Source organism: Bufo gargarizans, chromosome 4 (assembly GCF_014858855.1).
Source record: "Bufo gargarizans isolate SCDJY-AF-19 chromosome 4, ASM1485885v1, whole genome shotgun sequence".
NCBI lineage: Eukaryota > Metazoa > Chordata > Amphibia > Anura > Bufonidae > Bufo > Bufo gargarizans.
The window spans coordinates 311,476,686-311,502,507 of NC_058083.1; the positions used below are offsets into that span (position 1 = coordinate 311,476,686).

General features: G+C 38.9%; 1 protein-coding gene across 4 annotated transcripts in view; it reads right to left on the reverse strand.

The window, feature by feature from the left end:
* Nucleotides 1-25,822, reverse strand: part of PTPRK (protein tyrosine phosphatase receptor type K) — a 348,184-nt gene that overhangs the window by 35,714 nt on the left and 286,648 nt on the right. For 2 of the 4 annotated variants that reach the window (XM_044291903.1, XM_044291904.1), the window contains exons 15-19: nt 20,957-20,986; nt 14,548-14,708; nt 5,756-5,940; nt 2,480-2,567; nt 931-1,007 (exon numbers count right to left, since the gene is read on the reverse strand). In XM_044291903.1, the coding sequence (XP_044147838.1) occupies nt 931-1,007; nt 2,480-2,567; nt 5,756-5,940; nt 14,548-14,708; nt 20,957-20,986 (541 nt within the window). The remainder of the gene's footprint in view (nt 1-930; nt 1,008-2,479; nt 2,568-5,755; nt 5,941-14,547; nt 14,709-20,956; nt 20,987-25,822) is intronic. The other 2 variants (XM_044291905.1, XM_044291906.1) reach the window with 1 other exon arrangement.

Genomic DNA, 25,822 nt, shown 5'->3' on the forward strand with positions numbered 1-25,822 from the left:
TTTTGAAATAAGAGACTTGAAATTAAGCATCACAAGCTCGCTTCGCTCAACTCTAGTCATCATAATGGAAACAAGCAGTGAATAAATGTGATGGAAAAATGAATCCAGCCAGCAAAGAAAGCAATATGGACAATGACAACACATTAGTGTCTTTTATTAACTCATCTCTACATAATAAATTGTTATTTGCGGAAGTGACACAACCCCTTTTTAGGCAGGAGAGGTCCAGGTTTTGCATCTGTAATATAAACCCCCCAAAAGCACCTGTATCATGTGAAATCAAAAGTCTTTCCACAGGTAGACAATTACAAAACCTGCAAAAAGTAATAGAAGATAATACAAGATAGACATTTTCTAAAAACTTTTAGTATATGTTCCAACATAAAGAATGATGCAGCCAAATAACCAAAATAAAAAATGAGCATGGAATGTTACTAGGGGAAATGGGACCTTAAAAAAACAAAACAAACTGGACTATTTTGGCAGGTTACAATATCTTTCTACATGAAAGTAAAATAAGAAAAAAACAAAACACAACTAAGTCAAAAGAAAATAAGACAAACCATACAAAGTTAATCAGGTGAAGCATGCACAGATGTTGGGTAAAAAGCATTAGTCGGAATTAGAAAGTAACTGGGACAATGTCTATAATTGAATGTTTACTGTAGGGGTCTGTTATTCACATATAGTGGTACTTACATCCCTGTACAGCCAAATCTACAGCCCAAACCAAAGTCAGGTGTGAAAGAAAGCACAACAATGTCAGTGAGTACTAAGACTTCGAACAAGTAAAGTGTACAGTTTCTCTTCTTTTCAAACACTTGCAATCAGTTTTCATAAGCATGACATGCGGAAAAGAAACACTCACATACCAAAGCCCAAAAGCTCAAGGCATGCAGGAATAGGGGCAAGATGGTGAAGATCACTTACATCAATATAATTGGCATTTATGTAGTCCGAGGACGGGTCGTCTTCCACTGGTTGTAGGATGACTCTTGAGTGATCGTCTAGCAAAAAAGTGGATTATTTAGGAAAAGTGATCACTATTATTCTAACGGCCAACAGTTAGCAGGTCCCCTACTCTATATGCTACAAGGTAGAGGTCCAGCTGCCTACCAGGAGAAGACTTTTCAATTACAGTATGATCAATCAAGGGCCAGACACTTTTTAAGGAGGTCTATTCAGGAAGTGGCTTCTTCCCTCAGTGTAATATGTTCAACGCTAGGACTCCCCATTTTTTGGACAGAAAGCAAGTAAAATAGTTTCTTTGCATTCGAACATTATGAACTTTGACCAGATGGCATGCCAATATTCATTTCATGTATTCTTATCTTCATTTCCTTCCCTTACGTACTCTTCATCAAAATACGTCCTCTCTTACCCTTTTATGCTTTATCTTTTAGTCCATTAACCATCAACTGGCATTTTCGATAAAATGTGTAGAGCGCATAAGCACCTTATGAGCTCTGCCAGAAACTGAGACCACAGCTTGCAAGAAATCTCTCCCTACTACAAATGCACATTTTATATCCGTGAAAGCTTAGGATCTACTAAAATACAGTACATTGCTACCTGGAGTGACAGCACAAAGGCACTTAACATATAAAACAAACTTTCACTGCTTGGTTCAATAACTTCTTTACAGGGTCCTGGTGAACCCTTTTAAAAGGAATGTGCCATCAGAAAATGACCTATTGCTTAAATCACATTTTTTTAATGTTATTTTTAGTTTTCCATGTCACGATCTATATTTAAACAAAAAACATACGGTAATTCCTGCAGTTTTTGCACTGGCCACTAAGCCTAATAATAGGCATCACTTTTTGGTCTGTACAGATCATTTTACTACAGTTATATATTCTTCTAAACCTGCCTGTAATAAGGAGATATCATCTCTGTGTATAGATAAGACAGGATCCACCACGCACAATAGGTGATCGTCAAAGCTTATCTATACTTTTCTTTGTACAATGACCTCTGCACAGGTCACAGAGCATGCCTAGAAAACTCTCCCATAGAAGTCAAAGGGATCCCCTCCAGACCAATTTCTTTTTATGCTTTGTAAATGCTCAGGCAAGATGGCAGGCTCATAATAATATTCAGAAAACAGACAAAAAAATAATCTATAAATCAGAAAATAAAATCAGATTAGAAAGAGGAGATGTGTTATTGTCATTTTCGTGCCACATTTCCTTTAATTTCAGGTGGGAAAAAATACCGGCACACAACCAAAAAAGGAAAAAAAAAAATAATCCGAAGAAGTCCCTGGGAATTGCACTGTTTGCATATTGTAGGTACTAAATATAGTTAGCTTAGCTGCTTAGACTTCAATACAGGTTAACTTATTAGCCAGCTCAGAATATATTGTATACCTTGCATTAACCGCACAATAATGTTTTGTACACATTAACCATACAGCAATGTTTGAAAATATCTAGTGTACTAGGACCTTTAAAAACCATGGATGCAGAAGACTTACAGGCAATGATGTTTCCGTATCTATTCTTTGTCCGGTTCTGATCTTTCTTGGCAACATCCCATGATGCAGACTGCCCCTCAAAGAAACTCTGTAATATTAAATCATACACACCATAGCTCCATGAAGATACTAGAAGTTTCAGTTTAAAATTAGAATCCGACAAAATTATATTAGAAATATTACAACCAAAATTATGGACGCACCAAAGTTAGAGTGTATGCACCCAATTTTTTTTTACTTTGTAGCAAATACACAAATCACAGATATGACACAAAACAGCAAGGGACATTTATCAGGACTGGCACCCTCATATGCCAGTCTTGATCCCTGTGCGCTGGAGCGAGATGTGCCTAATTTATTAAGAGGCAGATACCTCGTAATAAATTAGTTGCATCTCTGGTCCTCCATACACCAGAAATGAAGTCCAGCTAGGGCCTGGCACAGACTTCAGCAATAACTTATGTCCATTTCTGGCAGGCTGCACAAAGGCCCGCACTCCCACTAAGCTCTGTCCCTTCTCTCACTATATGGGAATCGCTCATGATAAATATTCTACATCAAGTGAGTTCCAATAGTCTCCAAGAGCGGTCAACAGATCAGCTTTTCAAGATGGAGCTTTGCCCTGGACCATTTTTTTAAAATATATTTATACTATAAATTTCGAATTGAAAGTCAGACTATTTGCTGGCCATGTCCATGAGTTCATATGCATTATCATCCTGCAAAATTACTTTAAATTATTTTTTAGTGTAGCAATGCGAAAAATGTCCAGAACTTCAAGACTGTTGAGGTAATAACTGCTATCAACCCTGTCCCTTCACATCCCATACAATAAATAAGTGGGAAAGTTGTTTTACGTTGACATGCAATGAAAAAGCTGCTGAGTTTCCATTTGTATTTGCAGGTATAAAGTCAACAGTATCTGGGGAACCTGACAATAGTGCAGATGTTCACCTTTAAAAGTGGGAGGCGAAATGGAAGGTGAAGATGCAGTAAAAGCCACATGCAGATTTTTCGAAGACATTCACAGCAGTTTAATTTCAAGTACTTGTGGACATAGCCTTACATGTTTCATTAAAATGGCACCAGACAAAAGTTCCCACATGATCTCCTTGACAATGCAGACCAATGATTCATCAGTCAATATCACTTTTATTCAAACATCCACACTACAAGATGGCTTCTCTTCAGCCCAGTGCAAGCCATTTTTTCTATTGAGGGATTAATGCTGAATTTAATTTGGCTTTTTTACATAAATCCACTCATTTAGCTGAATCTTTACAGTTCTGTCACAAATAATTACTACCTACTCCCACTATTTTGTAATTTGATTTGTGTTTTTTGCATTTTCTACTTTCAAGGCATATTTTCTTGCATTTCTTATTCTGATGCATTGGCATCTACCTTGGTCTACTAGTATGCTTCCTTTTAAAACCTTCCCATTTTGTTTATACCTCCACTAAATTTTACACACTGCTAACTGGGAAAAACATCTTCAAAGAATCTTCCTTTCCATTGTTTCAACTGACAACTCTGGGGCCACATTTTCTTAATCAAGTTCAACAACGTGATAACCTCTGTAAGCACTCCATTCTAACTGCAGGCTAATTTGCAATTTTAGACTTGTGTTTTAGTAATTCAAATTACAAGGTGATTCCATAATTTACTCCTCAAGCATTGAATTCATAATGTTTTCCTCTACTGTAAAAAAAAAGTGCTTCTCCATTTTACATATATTACTAACTCACCATTAATATTCTAGCATTCACTCTTAGGCTACATGCACATCACAGTATGTACGTTGTGGTCCATAAAACACAGATCTACAAAATTCAGATACTGGCCACATTTACCTAATAGAACTGCCTATTCTTGTTTGCAAAGCGGAAACGTATCGGACACATTCTATAATTTGTGGTACCAAAGAGCAATAAAACACAAAGTCGGAATGCGGCTGTACAACACAAATAGTCAAAAATGAATAGCTCCTAGATGGGACAAACCCAGACACTCAGCATATACACAGATATAATACAAATATGGATATCCAAAAATGTTTCTTTATTGAAATCGATAAAATAAATAAATAGATGCATAAATTGGCAAAGACAGACATAACCACATGGAGAGTGCGCACAATACGCCGGGACATCAAGTTATAGCATTGCAAGTGGTGGAAAAGGTGGGATGGAAAAAAAATTTATAAATAAATACAAAATCAAACTGTGTGGCTCCCCCACCTAAATAAAAAACCATGATTCACAACATGTGCACAATACAGACCTGGCTAGTGGCACCTCCTAGAGACCCCGACACGTGTTTTGCGTCAGCTTCCTCAGGGGAAGTAGAGGCATCAGGCAGAGAGGCCCACATATATATACCCAGTACTACCAATTAGTCACACATGATGAAAATCATATAAGCCAAGCCCCACTTCACATCATACATCAATTCACACAGGGCGTATCCTCCTGTAAGCATGTCTGGCAGATTGAGATCATATGATCAAAGCGTCATGTGACACAAAATAAAAAAAAGAAGCGTAGTAAAAGACTGTGCTTAATACTAGCATCAAATAATGAATGATGGCCTCGGTACAAGTGCCCAATAAGACAAAATATGGCTACAACAGAAACACAATACTATTACTGAACACACACCTAACCCGGCCGGGTATAAGCAAAAGGCATGCAACATCTCCCCATCGATCACATGCATGATCCAGTGGGGGTGTGGCGCTGACATGGAATCCACCATCTTGGATAAAGGCAAAACGCCCAAAGAGAAAAACTCACCCAGTAATCACCACCTGTAGTTCTACGAGATGCAGCTTCACACTGGTCACCATGCCTCCTGCATGTGAGAGCTCACAGGAGAAAGATGACAGGGCAAAGAGGGCAGACAGGCTGAACCAGCATCGCGTAGGTAAGCATGGAGACCCTGCAGTGTGAGGGGCAGCAATTGTGTGTCACTGATCTGTCAAGACTGCCCTCAGAGCAGGGCAGTGTCGCGAGACTGCACCCCCCCCCCCCCCCCAAATTAAAAGAATTTGTTTTCATTTGTTTGACATATGTTACATGATGCGAGAATATTCAGTTATTAAACATTCCTTGTGTCATATCTGTGATTTGTCTATTGAGTTGGGTTAACATCTTCTAGGTGCGGTCATTCCATAGTTTTTGGAATTATAACAGTGGAAATTATAAATTATGTAGTTGATCTCAAATTTCTCTTTTGCTAGTTTTGTGTGATGTTTTATTCTCAGTTCTCTTGTACCTCATATTCTTCTTTAAATCCATAGCTGTCAGAAGTTTTCATAAGATTAATATGTTGAAGTAGGTCAGCAACTCTAATGGCTGGGTGAAGCTGCCCCGTCTGGTATGGAGATTCAGTACCTTCACATAAATAACGTGGGACATCCAAGAGACGGCTGGACTCTGCTGTTGCAGTGTGGTTTTCGTCTAAGAACACAGTAAGAAAATTGCACACATTTTTTAGTCACGGCTGATCTTTAATGATGGTTTCAATACAAAGCACCACTTAAGCCTGTCAGAGGACTAATACTGAAAAAGAAACAAACTGAGAATTAAGCAACGAAAAAATGTGAAAATCTACAATAAAGTCTAAAGTCAATAGCACTTAGAAAAAAAAATATACATATATATTATATTTATTTAGTGTATCTGTACTTTAGCAATACTTTTCATATGTCATACTGACATATCAAAAGTTTTGATTGCGGGGTTGTAGGTGCTGAAACCACCACCTATCACTAAAGAGAAGACTGGCGCAATACAAAGCCCATCAGTTGGTCTCCTGCGGCGAGGATAGACAGAAAAAGAAACAAACTGAGAATTAAGCAACGATAAAATGTGAAAATCTACAATAAAGTCTAAAGTCAATAGCACTTAGAAAAAAAATATATATATATACATATATATATATATATATATATATTTTTTTTTTTTTATTGAGTGTATCTGTACTTTAGAAATACTTTTCATATGTCATACAGACATATCAAAAGTTTTGATTGCGGGGTTGTAGGTGCTGAAACCCCCACCTATCACTAAAGAGAAGACTGCCTCAATAGAAAGCCCATCAGTTGGTCTCCTGCAGCGAGGATAGACAGCGCTCTGTGAGTGCTTTTATTCTTTGTTTTAGCAATCAGTGGGGATCTCAGTAATCGGACCCTACTGATTAAAATCTTTGATAAGTCCCTGTGACATCAAAAGTTTTGCTAAAGTACAGGTACAATTTAATAGATTACTTTCAAATCTTGTAAACTTTACAGTACTTTAGAAGTTTTGTTGAATATGCCTTGGGAAATTCAAGACAATATTGAAGGCTGCAGCTTAACCTCTTAAGGCTTGAAGCGGTTATCCAAGAGTATAAAGTGCCCCCCCCCCCCCCCACCACCATACGGAATATACGTACCCGGCTCCCCACACCGCCGCTGCTGCTTCTCCCCATGCAGCAATGCCAAAGGAAGGTGAGGATGGGGATTTGGCTGCTCCCTCCTGACACTGGATGTTTTCATCCGTGTACGGGAAGAAGCGGTGGTGCAGGGAGCGGGGTAAGTGGGGGGCGACACTTACTCTTGGAAAACCCCCTTTAATGCAAAACCTGTACTAAGCCCTACATCCTATGATACAATAATGTTGCATAAGATCTGTATGCACTGTACACATTATTAATTGGTATCACAAGTTATTTACAATAAGTGTTATTATATCATTGAATACAGAGCGTTAAAAGCTGAACCATCTGCATTGTGAATACAGTTTTTCTGTTCCGTGATGGATCCATTTTGCGAAGGACATCAATAATGCCAGTCAGGCCCCAATGACATCTAATGGGGTCTGTCAGGCTTTATCACGGTGTTCATCATTTTACTGACGAAAATAGCGTTGCATTATTTTTTTTACATCACATGATACTGGATGTGTGAAAGCGGTTCTTAAAAGGGGTTATCTGGGTCGCTCCACAATCCTAGCTTGGGGTTAGAACCCACAAGTGCATGTGCGAGTCTGAATTTATCTCCACAGTGCTAGCGAAAGATTCAGACTCGGGCATGAGCTGAGTTTTAACACCACGCTAGGATCACATGCTCAATGTACGACACATGATCCCAGAAGTGGCCGCCCCACAGGATCACGGTAGAACCTGGCTAACCCTTTTAACAGAGCCTCTGATGCACATGCGAACAGAGGCTCAAACAGTAGAGAGCAGAGATTTCATTTTCAGCTGGAATAAGAATTAAAAAAATAACAGTGTATTATTTCGGTCATCAGGAAAAACCATCTATGTGCCCACAAGTCCTAAGCAATAAAAAAAAAATCATAAATGTTGTACACCTTGTTTGTTACTTTCGAGTTCAAACAAATTTTTTGTGGGTTCTTTCTGAAAATTTCCAACATGTGAATACATTGAAATAAGCCAGACCCATCTTCCACGCTTCACAGGAGATCTCAAGTTTGTCAGTTGTTTAGACGCACTAAGGCAGGCATCTGGCAGGAGCAGCTGGGGGTGGCATCTGCCATGAATTAGCACAGTAGCACCTCTCAGCAAGATTGTTAAGCCTAGCTTCCTAATTACTGGGAACGTCATACACAAAATGGTTTTCATCTGAAAGAGATTCTAGTTAAAGTGGACTGTTTAAAACCTTTCAGGCAGCAAGAGTATTAAAACAACAACACTTCTGTCATCTTACTTACCAGTGATTGGCACTGAGTCAGGGCAGCAAGGGAAAAAAAAGATTTTTTCAAATTATTTTCTGTTACCTAGATCAAACTGCACTAGATGTATATACAATGTGTTATGTCGATGGCTTTGCGAAGATGGATGAAACAGATGGACAATACAGCCATGCAGACTAGATCTTTCTAACATACAACGGAGGAGGTCACAAAAGTGCACACATGGCTAGGGTTACACCAGAATCATGGACAATAGCTACAGGAAACCATTCCACTAACAGCGCTGTAGTATTCAGTTCTATGAATGTGAAGTCTGTAGCATCTTTATCAAATAGTCACATGTAGTCCTACCCAAGGAAACGCAGTGCACATTGCACTGGTGACACTGTACACCTTAAAGGCAACATCTGAGTGAAGCCCTAGTCCAGCATTAAGATAAAACTACAAAAAGCTAATTACGAGAAAATAAACCTTACAAAAGAAGATGTAAGCAAGGTTTATAGAGACCGCATCTAGCTAGCGCATATTATAAAGTAGCTCTAATAACCAAAGTAGTCTCATTTTAAAATATACAGTTAAAACAATACTATCCCTAAACTACTTTAACTTAATTTCTCCTCCTTCAAATTTCTCCTCCTTCAACCGAAAATCACTTCAATACATCCTAATGGCGTTGTTTTGGAGGCAATCCTATGGATTTCTGCAAGCCTTACTCACAAATCTGCCATGTGTGAATATATCTTATTATGGTTCAGGTTTGGTTAAAATCGCAGCAGAAAATTTTTGGGTTTTGCCATGGCATCAAGATGTAGTAACTGGTGGTGATTGGTGAAGTATGTAAGTAAATGCGTTTTGCCTGTTATAAAAACATTCAGGGAAAACATATATCATGTTCTCTATATTGTCTTAATAGTCATGCTCAACATGTAACAAACTAATTCTGTAAACGGCACAGTGTCGGCAATGAGCCACTGTAAAGTGTAAATTGGTAATGGTAAAAATAATACTATTTTGATCCCTCAAAAACAATGTTCTTCAACAATTGGCATTATAATTCCTCAATATGTACGGTTTAACCAAACTGATAATGGTTGTCGATAGGCATGTCTTTTCAAATGTCAGTAAAATAGACCTTTAGAGCCACCGTTCCGCACAACACATGCCAGGATTGCATTTTCTACAAGGTTTTGTACAAGTCCTTGCAATTTACAATAAATCATTTCATGGTCGGTAATGTGACCTTCTTTGAATATTGAAGTGAAAATCAATCTGCGATAATGTCTATTCGTTCCCTCATAAAATTGAATGTGTCTGGGATAGCCGGTGTGTATTTACATGCACCATTTATGCAGCCAGGTTACCTGCTGCTACTCATTTTAGGGGGAGCCTATTTTAATTTGTTTTATCAGAATGAAAATAAACCCTATGAAACATTTTAATACTGTATTTCTGGATAAGCTTTTACCATGGAAGAGATAATGGGAAAAGAGGTGTATCAGAGGCGTGAAATAGAAAATGGATCCTGAAATAACAGGCCATCTACAAAAGCACTGTGCGCACAGAATAGATGTAATCTCCTGCTACGGATTTAAAAGAACGTTTAATTTACCTATATCTCCCACTAAAATAATGTGCCGGTGGCCCTGTATGGATGTGCACTGACTCACTACAACTAGCCCAGAGTTATACATGTGCATTACTAAGGCAGTGCATTGCTGTCATTGGATTTATCAATCACAAGCTGGCAGTATTTAAAATAACCAAAGGCCACTTTACATATTATTGGTAAAAGGCAATAAATACCACACTGTAATAAAGTGTGGGTGTCTAGGACACTGGCATTATGTGGATTGTATGCCAGGCTTTGATAAAATGATATCAAGATATGAAACCCAAGACTAGGATAGAGGGGTATACACAGAAAAACCTACACAACTGTTCAAAAGATGCTCCTGGAGGTTGCATCGACAGGTTGAAGATACACCAACGCAAGCTACTTCAAACCTAAATGGTTTATATTGCGGATGTATTTTGAGCCTTTGGCTTGTGTTTTAGATCTATAATCTCTCTCTGTTAAAACCTGGTTAAGCAATCTCTTAGCACAGTTGTGACATACATGCAACACGGTCACTCATGCATGAACTGTGATGATGCCGGACTGGGTCCTCACCTAACACAGCAGTCGGCACAAGTGGATCATTGGGCACTGCAGGAAAACAAAGCTCATGAAAATACATATTACTTCCATTTTGGGCAGTTGGAAAAACAGACAGACATAGATATCAGCACAATAATATCGACTGCTATAGAAAGGTGAGTAAATCCAAAAGAGGAAAAAAAAAAAGCCAACAATAAAGTATGTAACAGACTTGCATGAGGGCACTCCGTCAATATAAAAAACGTTTTTTTCCACCCAAACTCTACGCTCTGCCATATATAAGTAAATCAGACATCGGCGCAGTGACCAATTTTCTTCATTGTGATCGTTTTGCTTACATAAATATAAACTTTCTACCCAGCTGTAGTGTATTTTTTACACAAGTCACCAAAGGAAAAACAGCCAAATAGGTTGTCAAATCATAAACCTACATCTATAACCAGTGCCAGTAGTCGTTTCCCCTTAGCCCACCGGCACAAGTATGGCCAGTGTAATCTAGGAAAGAAAACATAGGTGAAGATTTTATTTTTATAAAGAACCAATGGAACCTTGAAAATCAATTATTTCTTCTCAATTTACTGGTGTTGTTCTTAATCTCCAGGAGTAATGAGTAGGCCAAGCGCACTCTTTAAATTTCTCTCCTTCCTCTTCATTATCAGAAAAGGCTGGCACCTGTCATCACATTTGCAAAAATGCCTTCCACAACCAAATGGAAAAACTGCAAAATCTTCAAGTAAGGCTATTTTCATACTAGTGTTAGTGTGATCCAGCAGGCAGTTCCGTTGTTGGAACTGCCTGACGGATCCGCCGATCAGTGTGACAACTGACAGCATTTGTAGACGGATCCGGGTGCGGAACTGTCTACAAATGCATTGCAAGAACGGATCCGTCTCTCCACTTGTCATGCGGATGGACGGATCAGTCTTGCAGTCTTTTTCACAGTTTTCCCGGTCTGCGCAAGGAAGGACAGATCCATCCTTCAGTTGTTTTGCAATGCCGGATCCGGCACTAATGCAAGTCAATAATGCCATATGCGGCATTCCAGCGACTGATCAGGCATTTTGGACGGACATAATACCGCAGCATGCTGCGGTATTATGTCCGGCCAAAACACCTGACAGTGACTGAACGGAAGGCATACTTATGCAAACTGAACGGATTTCTATCCATTCAGAATGCATGGGGATATGCCTGATCAGTTCTTTTCCGGTATAGAGCCCTTTTGACGGAACTCTATGCCGGAAAAGAATAACGCTAGTGTGAAAGTACCCTAAAACATACTACCAAACTTTGGTTGCTTCTCTAAGGCCGAGTTCACACAGTTATTTGGCGAGTTATTGCCATCAGTTATTGTGAACCAAAACCAGTAGTGAAGCCTACTCCGAGATCAGGTATAATGGAAAGAGCTGCACCTGTGCTGTGCTTTTGACCCGCTCCTGGTTTTGGCTCACAATCACTGGTGGAAATAATGGACGAAATGACTGAAGTGTGAACTCAGCCTAACTTTTGATTTACTAATATATGGAAAATATAACATTTTGGGTGGAAATCCTCCTGAAACTTTCAGTCCTGAAACATACACAAGCTAGTACTTGTCAGAGCAAATACTGCAATGTTTAAGTGTCAATGTTTCCAAGTATGGTTAAATACGGGCACCAGGTCATAATTCTAATGCTAGTTTTCCATAATGCCAGCAATATACAAGACAAACAAAATATGTATGCTTAATAGAGCTTCCTTAAACATCATGCATCAATTGTGCAAAAGCGGATGTGAAAGATGAATGGCTTAGCATGTCAATGAGAGCTAGATCAGCCAATCACAATACTGCCAGAAATGCATGATAAAAGCAACTAAGTAGAAAACAATGGAGTAAAGTCAGTAGTGATTTATTTCAGTTACTAAACACCATCTGAAAAGTACTAAAATATACAGTATATACACAGTAAACAGCTGTCAATCTCATCTAGGAAACATCCTACAATATAATTTTCATCACATAGAAATATCCTTATGTGAAATCTACATTTAAATTCTGTTTCCGGCAAACAAAGGTGTAGGGAATGAGCGAATCGATTTCGGTGAAACATCTGAAGTCGATTCGCATAAAACTTTGTTCCAGTACTGTACGGAGCAGAAGCTCCATACAGTAGTAGAATGTATTGGCTCCAATGAGCCAAAGTTATTGCTTCGTGAAGTCTTGCGAGACTTCGGGTAATAACTTCATAAATTAATTTGCACTGTAAAAAATCATTTCCCGAACTCTGGTTCGGTTCCAAGTGGTACCTTTTACAGTATAAATCAATTTCTGAAGTCTCACGAGACTTTGCAAAGTAATAACTTCGGCTCATCGAAGCCAATACATTCTAATACTGTACGGACCTCCTGCTCCGTACAGTATTAGAACAAAGTTTTATGCGAATGGACTTCGGATGCCTCAAACAATATGTTGGCAAGACCAAGAGAAAATTTTGGAGGCGTATAGGGGAACAGCTCTAACAATACACCAATTGCACAATAGGTCAAGGATTGTCATCCAGGAGAGAGGAATTGCATCACGTTTCAGGGTATTGAGCATGTGAGGGGCTCCCCTAGAGGGGGTGATATGGATAATTTATTGTTGCATAAAAAAAACACAATGGACTTTTACACTACAAACGTTCCAGCTACTTCCTGCTGTACAACACTTCCTGCTGCTGACATCATAAATAGTGGACATCTTCCCCTACTTCCATAGCGTCATACATGGTGTGGATACACATGGCTACCAGCTCAATACAACTTCATTCCTTTTCTCTATATCTCTCTCGGGTAACTTGGTAAGTACTATTTATTATTAGGGGACCCGGTTCCTTACTATATCAATCATACCTAGTACTTCTACGTATCTGATTATCATGCTCTAGTACACCTTATGTTGTCCCATTTAAGACTCACTACTTTACATAGTTGATGCAAACTGAACTCAGAATGAGACAGATACCTGCTCAGAAGAACCTTACTGTGAATTGCAATATAAATCTCCAATTGTATTGTCTTAGAAGTACCTCCCTGCATTCCATTCTCTCTCCAGTGATGTTCTGCTGGTTTACAATTAGATGTATAATCTCAATGTATTACTATTTCATACTATTGATATATGTTAAACATTCTTAAGCTGCTACTTGACTATATACTATAATTTTTTTGTACATAAAAAACAACCAAGCCATTTGTTACAAAAAAAAAATATTTTTTTATTTTAGTGTTTGAGAAAGGTCTATGTTGACTGAAACGTCACACTATCACCTTTGAGTTGCCTTGCATAAGAAAAACAAAAACAAAGACACTCATTTCACCATATTCATTGGAGTGCTGAAGTTTCTATGTCGATATATGCATGTAAATGGAGCTATTTCCTCCACTGGTGAGCAGGCAGTTATCAGGAAGGAATGGTCCCTTCCCGATAATTGCCTGCTTGGTTAGCGCAAGTAAATGTGCCTTAACAGTTTAGCTGAGACCTTATAATTTAATGCTACACTGCATTCTGGATTTCTTTTTTTCCCCCCCCTCGTCAATGACTGCATAGTGTCTGTTGTACAGCTTATATTTCCCAGAAAGCAAAGCAGTAGGGAAAACTCTGTACATACAATGCTTTCAACTGTGAATGCAGATGCTTCAAAAGGACCTGCCACCTCTCCCGACATGCCTGTTGTAATAGCTTCTTGCATTCTCCATATAATAACAATTCTGGAACATCTTCTCTTATGGCTCTATGTTGGGTCATTTCTTTATTATTTCTACTAGAAGTTATGAATTGCTAGCAGTCTGCAGTAAAGGTACAGAGTTAACCAGTTGGGGTGTCTGTCCCTGAACAATTTGACAATGGCAGCACTGATTGGATAGAGCAAGTCTGTGCAGGTGCACACCCCCAACTGGTTGCATTTACTTATATTAGACCTTAAATAGATGCTATCCTTAGCAATCATGGTAAAATCCACAACAGACGATCCACTATGGAGTACAAAGAATGCTGATCTGCATAAAACTACATTAAAAGTCACAGAAATTTCAGATAACATTTAGCTCAATACCGAACCATACATCGTAGGCTAATTCCCAGGTATAGGAGATGCCAAATTTGACTACACTAATCAGCTAATGCACATAAAATATTGCATTATGTGATGTTATACGATGATAAATGTATTCAGTGGGTAAAAAATACTTACATCTGGGGCTGAAGTTATGAGAGTCCATATAGGTGATGGATAAAGGATCTTCCGCATGCAAGGTACTTTGATCAGCGTAACTTCTATCCATCGCGTTCACCATATGAGTCATCTCCTGCCGTGTGCTACCCATGGCATCCTTGCGTTTCTTGGCTAGTTTACTGCAAGGTACAAAAAAATTGTTAACTGTCCACAAGGTGCATAAAAAGTTGCATACTGTTTTTGCCAATATTGATAACCTGTAAAAAAGAATAAAAAATAAAAAACGCAGGCTACACACACATAATAAATTTACATTCTGTGCATAGGACATGAGCTATTCATGTTCAGTAAGAATTGTAACGATTTTATCAACTGCACCTATTATTTCCACACAGCAACATCGAGGCATTTTTTTGTGCACTATGGTTCACTTTGTTTCCAATTTGGCCGCTTCAGATATAAAACTGGCAAGACACATATGTGAACCCAGAATTGCAGTCTTTCGACTTCTATCTTTAAGAAGCCATCTATTTTGATTAAGGAAAAAACACAAAACTAAAAAAAGTTTATAACATGGCCACAAGGCTGAACAGATTGAGCCATATGGATGTAACATCCCACCTGTATGGGGGCATTCTGACTGTACAGCTGACAAGTCAATCAGCCAACTCCCCCTACCTGCAAAACTTCAAGAATTAAAGGAACTTTCTCACCAAGAAACCCACATCCCCAATCCCAGAAGTAATCTAATGTCTGAAGAGGCACAGATTCCAAAGATGTAATTATTATCTCTGAACGCACTTTCACTGCACTGCAGTAAACCAGCAAACGTTTGGTGCTCTGCATGCTAATGAAGCATCTAGGAGTCTGCTGTACTATTTTCCCAAGCTTCGGTGTTCGGGGGATGCATTACAAGACCGAGCTCAGACTGTTTGTTGGGCGTGATGTTTGGAATCTGTCTCTTCAGCTATCCACACATTATTTACATCCATGTATTTTATGATCACATTCCCTTTAAATGGTCTTATTCACTAGTTCTACTTTTAGGTGGCTGCAGATGCTTGCTTACTTTCCAGATGGGAACAAATCAAAATGCACCTCAGTAAAACATTTTCATAAAAGGTAGGTAGGTGCACAAGCTGCAGATTTCTTGTATGGCTTTTTCGGATGGATAATCCACAAAGGACTACAGTAGCAACAAAGTGGACTGGATTTTAACAAGTCTTATCCATATATTGTGGACATTTTCTACACAGAAATAGACTTGTAGTATCAATTTTCAAATATGTCAATTTCTGACAGCCTCGTTGCTTTGGGATTTTATGCACTGAGTTCATAGGGGAAGATCAAAACCCAATCATTGCCAAATTTGCTGCACATCCATAGAAAAATTTCGCCCAAAAAAAATAAAATAAAAAATCACTTTAAATCAAGGTTCAAAATAATAAAACAAATACTATACTCAACTCCCCTATAGCCCCAATGGCAAAGTTTTTCTACATCCAGACTGTGCTGAAGAATTCGCATGTTATAACATGTAAGGCTAGTTTAACACTAGAGCTATGCATCCGGCAGGCAAGATTCTGAAAGCTTGAATGTCTCCGTCTGGCCCCAACCCGGCAAATATGCAGAGAATTGGCCAGAAGAAAGTCGCTGCACAGGATACATAGCGCTAGTGTGAAACAGAAGGGTTGCCAGAAAAGCACCAGGTAGGTGATCGTTTTATTTTACAGGATTGGCACCAACAAAATGTCACTGTTCTTTGTAGATTTGCCACCGTAAATTTCAGTGCACAATTTTCCACTGCAATTCTACTACGTGTGAACCTACCAACATTATTGATTTCCAGTAAAGGAAAATAATGCTTCATTCAGAATACAGAGACATTTTGGACAACTGCTTCCAACTTTGTGGGAACAGCTTCGGAAAGGCCGTTCCCTGTTCCAGCACGGCCAGTGCACGAAAAAAGTCCATAAAGGCACGGTTGGGTAAATTTGGTGTGGAAGAACTTGACTGGTCTGCACAGAGCCCTGACATCAACCAACCAACACGTTTGGGATGAACTAGAATGGAGATTCTGAGCCAGGTCCTCTCATCCAACATCAGTGTCTGACCTCACAAATGTTGTTCTGGATAAGATTCCTACAGATACACTGTAGAATCTTGTAGAAAGCCTTCCCAGAAGAGTAGTGGCTGATTTAAGCTGCAAAGGGGGGACCAACTCCATATTAATGTCTACTATGGATTTAAATTGGGATTTGAGAGTCCACAACCACTTTATCACATGTTACCCATTCACACAGTGAATAAATATTTTTGTACTGAGAGGATTTGTAGTGCATATTGCAAAAGCTGAACGATGTTAGCCTTGTAAAATTGTAGGGCAATACAGAAATCATGCACAGGTAAAGAGAATATTTCATCAAAACAAGGTTCAGATGATGTGATGAAATATCTGGGACACAAATCCATACACTTTTCTTCAGCTATGTTCATATAAGATATTATATCCATCAACTTCCCATTCTTTTCGAAAAACTAACTTGCTCAACTATTTGCATATACATGAGATACATGAAGCACGTTATCTAGTTGTTGCTCTCCGCATTCTCCCATCTGCGATCACAAGAAATATTTTCTACAATAACAATAACCTTCTGCAACTAGGAACCTTTCTAATTTCATTTTTTGTGTGCTAAATTATTCTTGCAACTTAATGTCTGACCTTACATCCACGCTACTAGGCAGGAAAAATAGCTTTTATATCAGGTAACAAGACTCTTTCCCGAAGAGTTGAAATAGAAATGGCAGGGGAGAAGGTCAACTGCTGCAAATAGCGCGGCAGTAAATGTTATGAAGCTATATTTTTAATGAATACAAATGACTGTTGAGTTAAGGATTTTTTTTCCCCCTTTCATATTACATCAGCTGAGGAAATTCATTTCATTCAGGCTAATGCTTTGGATGTACCTTGGTTTATAATACATCAGGATTAAAGGCGAGTGGAATCTCATCAGTGCCTTTTATTAGGTACAAAGGCTGTTTTAAATATTGATGTGTGTCCCATCTCTGCTTCAGCTTGGTTGCTTCTGCCCCACAGTCACAGCATGTAGTTTTTATAAGAGCATATGAAAGCTCACAGAATAATATTCATCAAGGCTCAGATGCAATACCTACAATAGCTGGGTTAAGTGGCTATAGAAATTAGATGAATTTTGGCTAAACCCACCATTTTCAGGGGGACCAGATGACCATCTAATGCAGCTATCCTCAAACTGCAGCCATCCAGCTGTTGCAAAACTACAACTGCCAGCATGCCCGAACAGCCTACAGGTATCAGCCTACAGCAGTGCATTGTGGGAGTTGTAGTTTTACAACAGCTGGAGGGCCGCAGTTTGAGGATGCCTGATCTAATGTGTATGGTGGTGTCCCAACTCTCCCGTTATGACAGATATCAGGGAAAGAAGGGTCCGGGACATGTGTAATCTTTTGTCCTCTAAGGAGATAATCTGCTGCCAGAGGTGTCTGCGTTGGCTCACGCTGCTGTAACACAGCACAGTCGGGATGCATCTAACATGCATTCACAATGCAGATTTAGAACATAGCAAGCTGCAATGTACTAAAAGATTTAGATAACCTCCAGGGTTTAATTAGGTGTTAAATTGGCTGTTCTATAACTGCATTGTAAATGCATGTTTGCTGATGCAGAAACTGAACATGTATGGATATTGGATGGAGGTTGACAAAATAGATGTCAGTGGAGCAGACATTTGTCTGACAGCTATCTGATGTGAGTGGCCAACTTAAAAGGGTTGTCCAGGTTCAGAGCTGGACATACCCAAAATTTTACCCAGGCAAGCTATATGATATCAGCATCGGAGCATAAAATGCTCTGATGCTCTCCCTTGCCCCGTGTTGGATTGCGTGGGGCAAGGGCTTTTCTTTGTTTATAATAACATACTGCTTTGCAGAGGCTTCTGCCCAGCAGTGTTCCCAGTGATGTCACTGGCTCTGGTGTGTGGGCTATAGCCCGTTTTACAGGCTAAAGCCCGCCCATAAGTGCCGATGATGTCGACAGGCTCGCTGCTAGGTGGAAGCCTCCGCCTAGCAGTCCTTATGGAGAACCCGGTATGTGACTTGATCTCCATAAAATGCCTTTGAATGCCCATAAAATGCTCCAATGCTCATAACAGGAGGCTGTCTGGGTGAAATTGTGGGCATGTCCAGGTTCAGCTCTGAACCCAGACAACCTTAAGAGTTGCCCAGTATCTTAAGAAATAGAAGTCAGAAATGATCATGTAAAGCAACATTTTTAAACATGGAGAGTTATTAGGTATAAATGTTCTATAATTGCTATAAATGTTCTACAGCAGCAAAGGCTGATTAAGTGTTCAGCAGACAAAACAATACAGCCGAATATATCTAGTGAACAAAGTACTGCTGTAATTAGGGAAGAATATTTAAAGGGTAACTCCATGTTTAACACCTGTTAAAGAAGGCAACATTTCTGTAAAACTGGACTGAAAATCATTAAACTCCACAGAGAAATTTGCAGATTTCCATCCGTTGTGCTTGCAAGTGTCTATAATGGGGGGTTAACAAAGAAATAAGTATACCATTCGATGACCAGTAAAGTCATGTATTCTATAAAGATCTTCTTTCCCTTAACATGGGTGAATCATAAATAAGCAATCTATAAAAGTGTCATGGTCACTTAAATGCAGCAGCAGTTCTCTTATGGAAATACTCAAACTGCTGTATAGAACTAAAGCACAGATATTTCCACCAAGACTTCAAGATACAATTCGGTAATGGCATATGAAGGGAATGTAGCACCAAAGCAATCGTTGCAGATGTGATTCACATGAAGATCCAATATTACAGCCAGACGCTTACTAACTACTCAAATGAACACAGTCATCCGTCTTTAATATAGGTTCCTAAGTGAGACACATGAAGGGACAACCATTCTATTGAAATTCCACAGCATGCCAAAAGAAGCTGCAGATCTCAAAATGGGGACCTGATATCACTATCTTAAAGAGCATTTGACGCCATGACTAGGGATGAGTCTCATAAAACTTAGTTTCAATACTGTACGTAGCGATCGCTTGGAACCGAACTACAGTTCGGGAAATGTTTTTTTTACAGTATAAATCAATTTCTGGTACCTAACACTAACAGAACTGCCTCTCCTGGGTGTAACCTAAGCCTACAATGTTCAGGGCAGTGTAGGAACCAGCTACATTTATATTCTGCTTAGAAGCCCAAGGTAGATGGCCGGGGAGTGCTCAATCTAAAAGAGGCAGCTACCGTTAATATATACTACAAGACAATTTAGACTAGCAAATTCAGTCTAAATTTTCTTGTAGGTCTGGAAAATAGACAAGGGCTGCCTGGGAAGAGTCATAGTTTTGCATGAGCCCCTGCTTCCCCAGCCCAACTATATGATCATTAAATCATTTCTTCTGGGGAGAAAACCAAGAAGACAACTGTCATTCCTCAGTGGGTGGGCAAGGAGAGGAGCTCATGTATGACTAACTTTTCTCAAGGAGCTGTGACTCTTTTCCAGGCATGGGCTTCAAAAAGGACATGGCAAGTTATCAGCAACCACTTAATATTAGCTCATCAGTGACAGACAGCTGAAATCAAAGCGTCTGTCACTAGATTTGTGAGGGCAGCATAAAATAGATGATAGGTGTCCATTAATGTGAACCAACATTTTGCAACTTCCTCTGTTGTCTCGGTAATCACTAGAATAAAACAAACTACAGGTCACGTAATGGTATTCACACCTAACCCAATAGATGAGTGATAGAGGAGGCATACTGCATCTAGTTTTAGATTACTTACCAGCATGTCATCTTTGGGGTCTTCCTAGCAATCCAAGTTCTACTCAACCCTAAAGCACTACGGTATGCAACATTTTCAAAACTAGTTGCACAGCTTTTGAGGCCACCATGTCCCCAAATTAAAAACCACCACATGCAGCACCGCATTGCCTTTTTAACGCTCTCCAATACTGAGTCATTCTTCCAAAACCGATATAGAGGGCTATACATTGTTTGTTAGCAATTTGTTAAGGAAACAAACAAAAAAGGATGACATAACACAAAACGTGCAACAAAAAAGTGTTAGTGGCTTGTGAAACATCCAGTATGATATCCCTCTAAGAATAAATAATGCAAGGTTAAGATTCAATATGACAAAGACTGAAATGTCACAAATTTGTCTGACATTTTTCTTTAGCAATCTAGTTGGATTACATAATGGTTACGTTAAAGAAAAACTGGCTATAAGTTAATTATGATGCGTACCAATTGGGGCTCTGTGAGCATTGTCCAGCTGTATTTATTTTTTAAAGGGATATTGCTTCTTGAATAAGTGTTAATAACCAAAATAAAGTAGGTGGGCGTTTTCTACTTACAGGTAGTAGGAGTAAGAATAGTAGCTCCTCCTGGTAAGCAAATCACAAACAGTGGGGGAAAGAGAAGCAATGGTGAATGAAAAGCATGAATCATCCACATTCAACAAAGCAGCACAAGAAAAAAAAAATAACAATGAACACTTAAAATATATTAAATTATCTTCATATACATGTCACTTGTTAGCATTTGAGTGGCTCCATGCATTAAGTATATGTTGCCATGCAAATCAACATAAAATACATGTTAGCTGAAAAATGTGTACACAAATAAGATGACTTCTTGAAAGGAGATCATTTGAGCAAATTACATGCTGACATTAAATCCACCGGGGGGAAAAATGCAAAAACAAAAGAAATGATTCAACAAAAATAATAATGAACATTTAAATGGTTTATGAATTTGAAGTTCACAGTTACACCCCTGACAAGTTACTGGACGGCCCTAACACTACATGAGAATCAGGTTGGAAGGCTAATTACATAATCATCTGCTAGATTTTATGCACAATTGCGTAACTGGCCAATACAGTAAATTGCCTGCAACAGAGCATTTACTAGGGATACTAGACTAGTTTGAGCAGAAATAAATGCTTGTGTAGTGAATTTTCATTCAACACAGCAGATTTTTTGTAAGAAAACTAAAAAATATTTTTAGAAAAACCAGCTAATTCACAAACGGAACCCTTCATTGCAAAACAAGATAATGGTCTCCTAATTCTGCACGGGTAGAGATATAAGGAGTTTAAAACAAATCAAACACTATACAGTAATGTGGGTAAATGGAGGCTCAAAACGGTCTACTGGTCTCCCGCCAAAGTCTTCTGAAACAAACCACTAACACAATCCTATTAAAATTCTACAGCTCGTCATACACGTCAGATGTTTGTCTGCCAAACCTGACGAAAATCTAATGTGTATGGGGGACTCCAGAATGTCCCCAGACGGCAAGTTGGATTTCAACTGCCTGGTCGTTTGTTCTTGGGAAGATATGATCAAGAGTCTTCCCACTGAGAAGTGGGAAGACTCCCATGTGTATGAGGGATTGGGAACAGCAGATGTCAGCCAAAGGCTGGCCATGCACATTAAATAGCTGTTTCGCTAAACGCGATCTCTCCAGATCCCTTCGTATATATGCACGCATGTCCGAGAACACATGTATCCTCAAGGAGGAGGAAGCTTCTGGCAATGGCATCTCTTTAAGAAGTGAAGATTGAAATCTAACTGCTGTCAGGGGAAAGTTGAGATGACCCATACACATAAGATGGCCTGGCGAGTCAAAATCGGTGACCTTGGTCAAAATACATCTAATATGCATGGCCAGCTAAAAAAAAAAAAAAAAAAAAAAAAAAGGGTTAAGGACTGAAAGCAGACATATACGTTTTACAAGTTGCTCTCACATGTAGAGAGTTGGTGTACTGTCTATGTGGCCAGGTCTCGGCTGGGAAATAGGGACTGCCCTCTGTTCTAGAGGGGTCTGTTCCTTAGCACACCAAGTATACTAAACGTTCTTTACATTTTGTGGCATGCAATTAATCTATAAAGTATAAAGGAAGATGAGCAATGGATACAAAAAGGATATATCAAAGGGCCAGGATTTAGTTGGTTGCCTGAACCTGTGAATCACAGAATATGGCTGGGATAATGATATAATGAATTATTAAGAGATTAAAAGTGACACTGCGTTCAGCACCAAGCTGGCTCCTATATGTTTTCACTGTTAGATCAAATGAAAATTAATGTTAATGCTATCAAATTTAGTTCTTAGCTACTCTGCATGCTTAAAACACATAAATGGAGGTAAGAATAAGACTACCTCTAAAGATGTCCAACAAATTTAGAAAGTCAGAAACAAACCATAGCACAGGCCCAAAGGGCCTAGAAAAGGGGATATCAAAGAAGGGCTAGACTAGTAATAAAGTAAGGAAAGTCAATATCATGCACCCAAAAGACCATGTCAAATGTGTCTGTAGTAATAGGGAAATCTGTAACCTAGAAGAGTACAACAGTAGGAGAGCGTATAATCATCTGTAATAGTATAATAATAGGAACTTCACAAGCCCAATCCGCTGCTTCAGCAATAAACTGCACATCAGAAACATACATACACAGATGGCTCAGAGTATGGACATGTCAATCTCCAGTTGTCATCCACTCATGGGTTAAGAATAGTTCCTGTCAAATCCTACAAAAGGGGGGGGGGGGGGGGGCCCCAATCATTTGTTTCCATCTGCTTTATGGGCACACATGAGGTTTAGTTATGACGGTGGGCAGGGACAGCACGCTGCAACTGATTGTAGGGACAGGGCGCTATGAAGGATTCACATATGACTAATATGGGAAACGATTTCTAGCTAGTAAATGGAAATATGTGATAAATATGTGATAAACAAGAATTTTATAAAAAAAAAACAAAAAAAAAAAAACAAACAAGCCATAATTATTCCAAATAACACTATTTCCATGTTGCCTGCCTGGAGACATCCAATTAATACAATGCCTAAATCACTAAACTAAAGTCATTAACCACCTCTCCTAAAGCTCGATATACTCCAGGCTTCATTTGATACTAATGAGTCAATTAGCTACCTCAACAAACTTCACTGACAATCAGGTATTTAACTATAGGCTCTTCTAGGCCCACTTTTTCTATGAAAGCAGCAAAATCATTACACACTTCAACATACTTAATACTAAAACATCTACGAAGGATCATGACCACATGTGCAGGTCTTCTCCAGTACTAGGAGAGGTCTGCACAGAACGAATAGCTATAAATTCTACCCCACTTTTTAATAGTAAATGCACGTAGGTATCTTCAGGATCCAGAATGCATAGGCCATGCACCATATTCACACACCGTATACAGCCTCTTATATCTCAAAAGCACAATAAAAATAAAAAACAAAAAAATAAATAAATCACATGTTCCACCGGATACCATTTAATGAACAGAGTCGTCAAACACAAGGTCATCTAGACTCATATGAGGCTTAATTAGCTGATCCACTGACAAACCATCACCCATATCTGTATATTTAGAAACCTAGAACAGTACAGGTTACTTAAGATGGAGTGCCCTTCACCTTCTTAGATTTTGCCAAGCACGGTATTAGGCGGGAAAGTTAACCTGTATTCACATCAGTGTAGTAGTCTACATACCACCCATTTTTCAGATCCATTTTATACTGTATATATGTGGGTATGGAAACATGCCAATAAATACACATATATTACATATGCATATTATCAGTTTCCATTTACCAAAGGTAATAAAGTATTACCGTAGGTGACATGTATATAGCAGCACAGTGTCAGGCAAACAACCCTCACATATGAATGACAGAACGCCGCTGGTTAAATGGTGAACAAAAGCTACACAACTAGACCCAACTAATTGACCTTCAAGCACAAGTGGCCAGTTTCTAGATACCACAGACTTGATATTTAAAGTGTAGCTTTTAAGGAACCAGATAAAAAGTACACTTTAGAAGAAATGTTCTAGAATGCCTTAAAGACATGTCACTACAAGTGGAATACTACAAAATTTATTCCTCAAAAGAAATAACTAGAAAATGAATACATGAAAGCACATGGGTAGCTGGCTTGCACACAACACCGGGAGCATACCTAATGCTTCTAATGCAGAAGTTCCTTCGCCATGTAATATATCTCCAGGGGGTAACAGTAAAAAGGCAATAATTAATCAGTCCAATCAGAGAAACAGAACATTAACAGCAACAAACAATATATCCACAATTGCATTCAGGTTTCTCAGGTACAATTCAAGTCACTGTGCTTAAATGCAAACATTTACTGAAAGTTCTTATACATGACATATTAGGACAAGGGCAAGCAGATATTAGGAACATGCCTAAAATAGAAATGTTATCCATAAAGTATATTAATATGCAGGGCATGCTGCCAAGACTACATTCAATAGATACACAGCAAATATTAATAAAGGCTAGTAGCTGCTGTACGTCAGAGTGCCACAAGGTGGTGCTATTTTATCTATATTCCCCCCCTATGTAAAAGGGACATGGGAAACTATAGTCGCTCTAAACATCTACAGAGACAAGTGGGAGATAAAATCATCAGGTACAATATAAATTGGTGAATAATATGCTACTTCTCATAGGCTTTTAGCTGAAAAAACTTTACGGTACAGACAGAAAAAAGAACTGTTCTCTTTATAATCAGAAACGGCTAATTATCTAATTAAAATGTGAAAAATTTTAATAGATCAACATTGTAGAGGAAAAAAGCAGGCAATCAGCGCTGAATATTTTGAAATTCATTCACACTTCGTTTGATGGCAAAAGGTGAATTGCATTATGGATTGTGTTGCCACGGACCATAATGCAATTCTATGACTGAATGCCTTTAGAGGCATTCCGTCATAATAGAAGTCTATGGGCTGCAAAACCGATCCATTCCGTTTCAGTTATGCAGGGGAGTCCTCTCCTGCAAAACGGAAATGGGACGAAACCGTTTTTTTTGCAGCCCGTAGACTTCTGGTATGACGGAACGAGTAACAGAATGCCTCTAAAGGCATTCCGTCATAGAATTGCGTTATGGTCCGTGGCAACAGAATCCATAACGCAATTCACCTTTTACCACCAAACAAAGTGTGAACGAATTTCATATGCGGAAATTCGCTCATCTCTAGTAATATTATAAGAAAAAAATGTTACAGAATCTTTGTTTTATGGTGAGTACAAGTAGGTACTAATACAGACATGTCAGAAGAGGTGACGGGTCTTCTTTAAGGTAAGAATCTTGGAAAGTGATAATAGATGGGATACTGACCAAATAAGACATGATCACTTAGACCTAAACTACTTGTGGGATAGAGAGAACAGGATA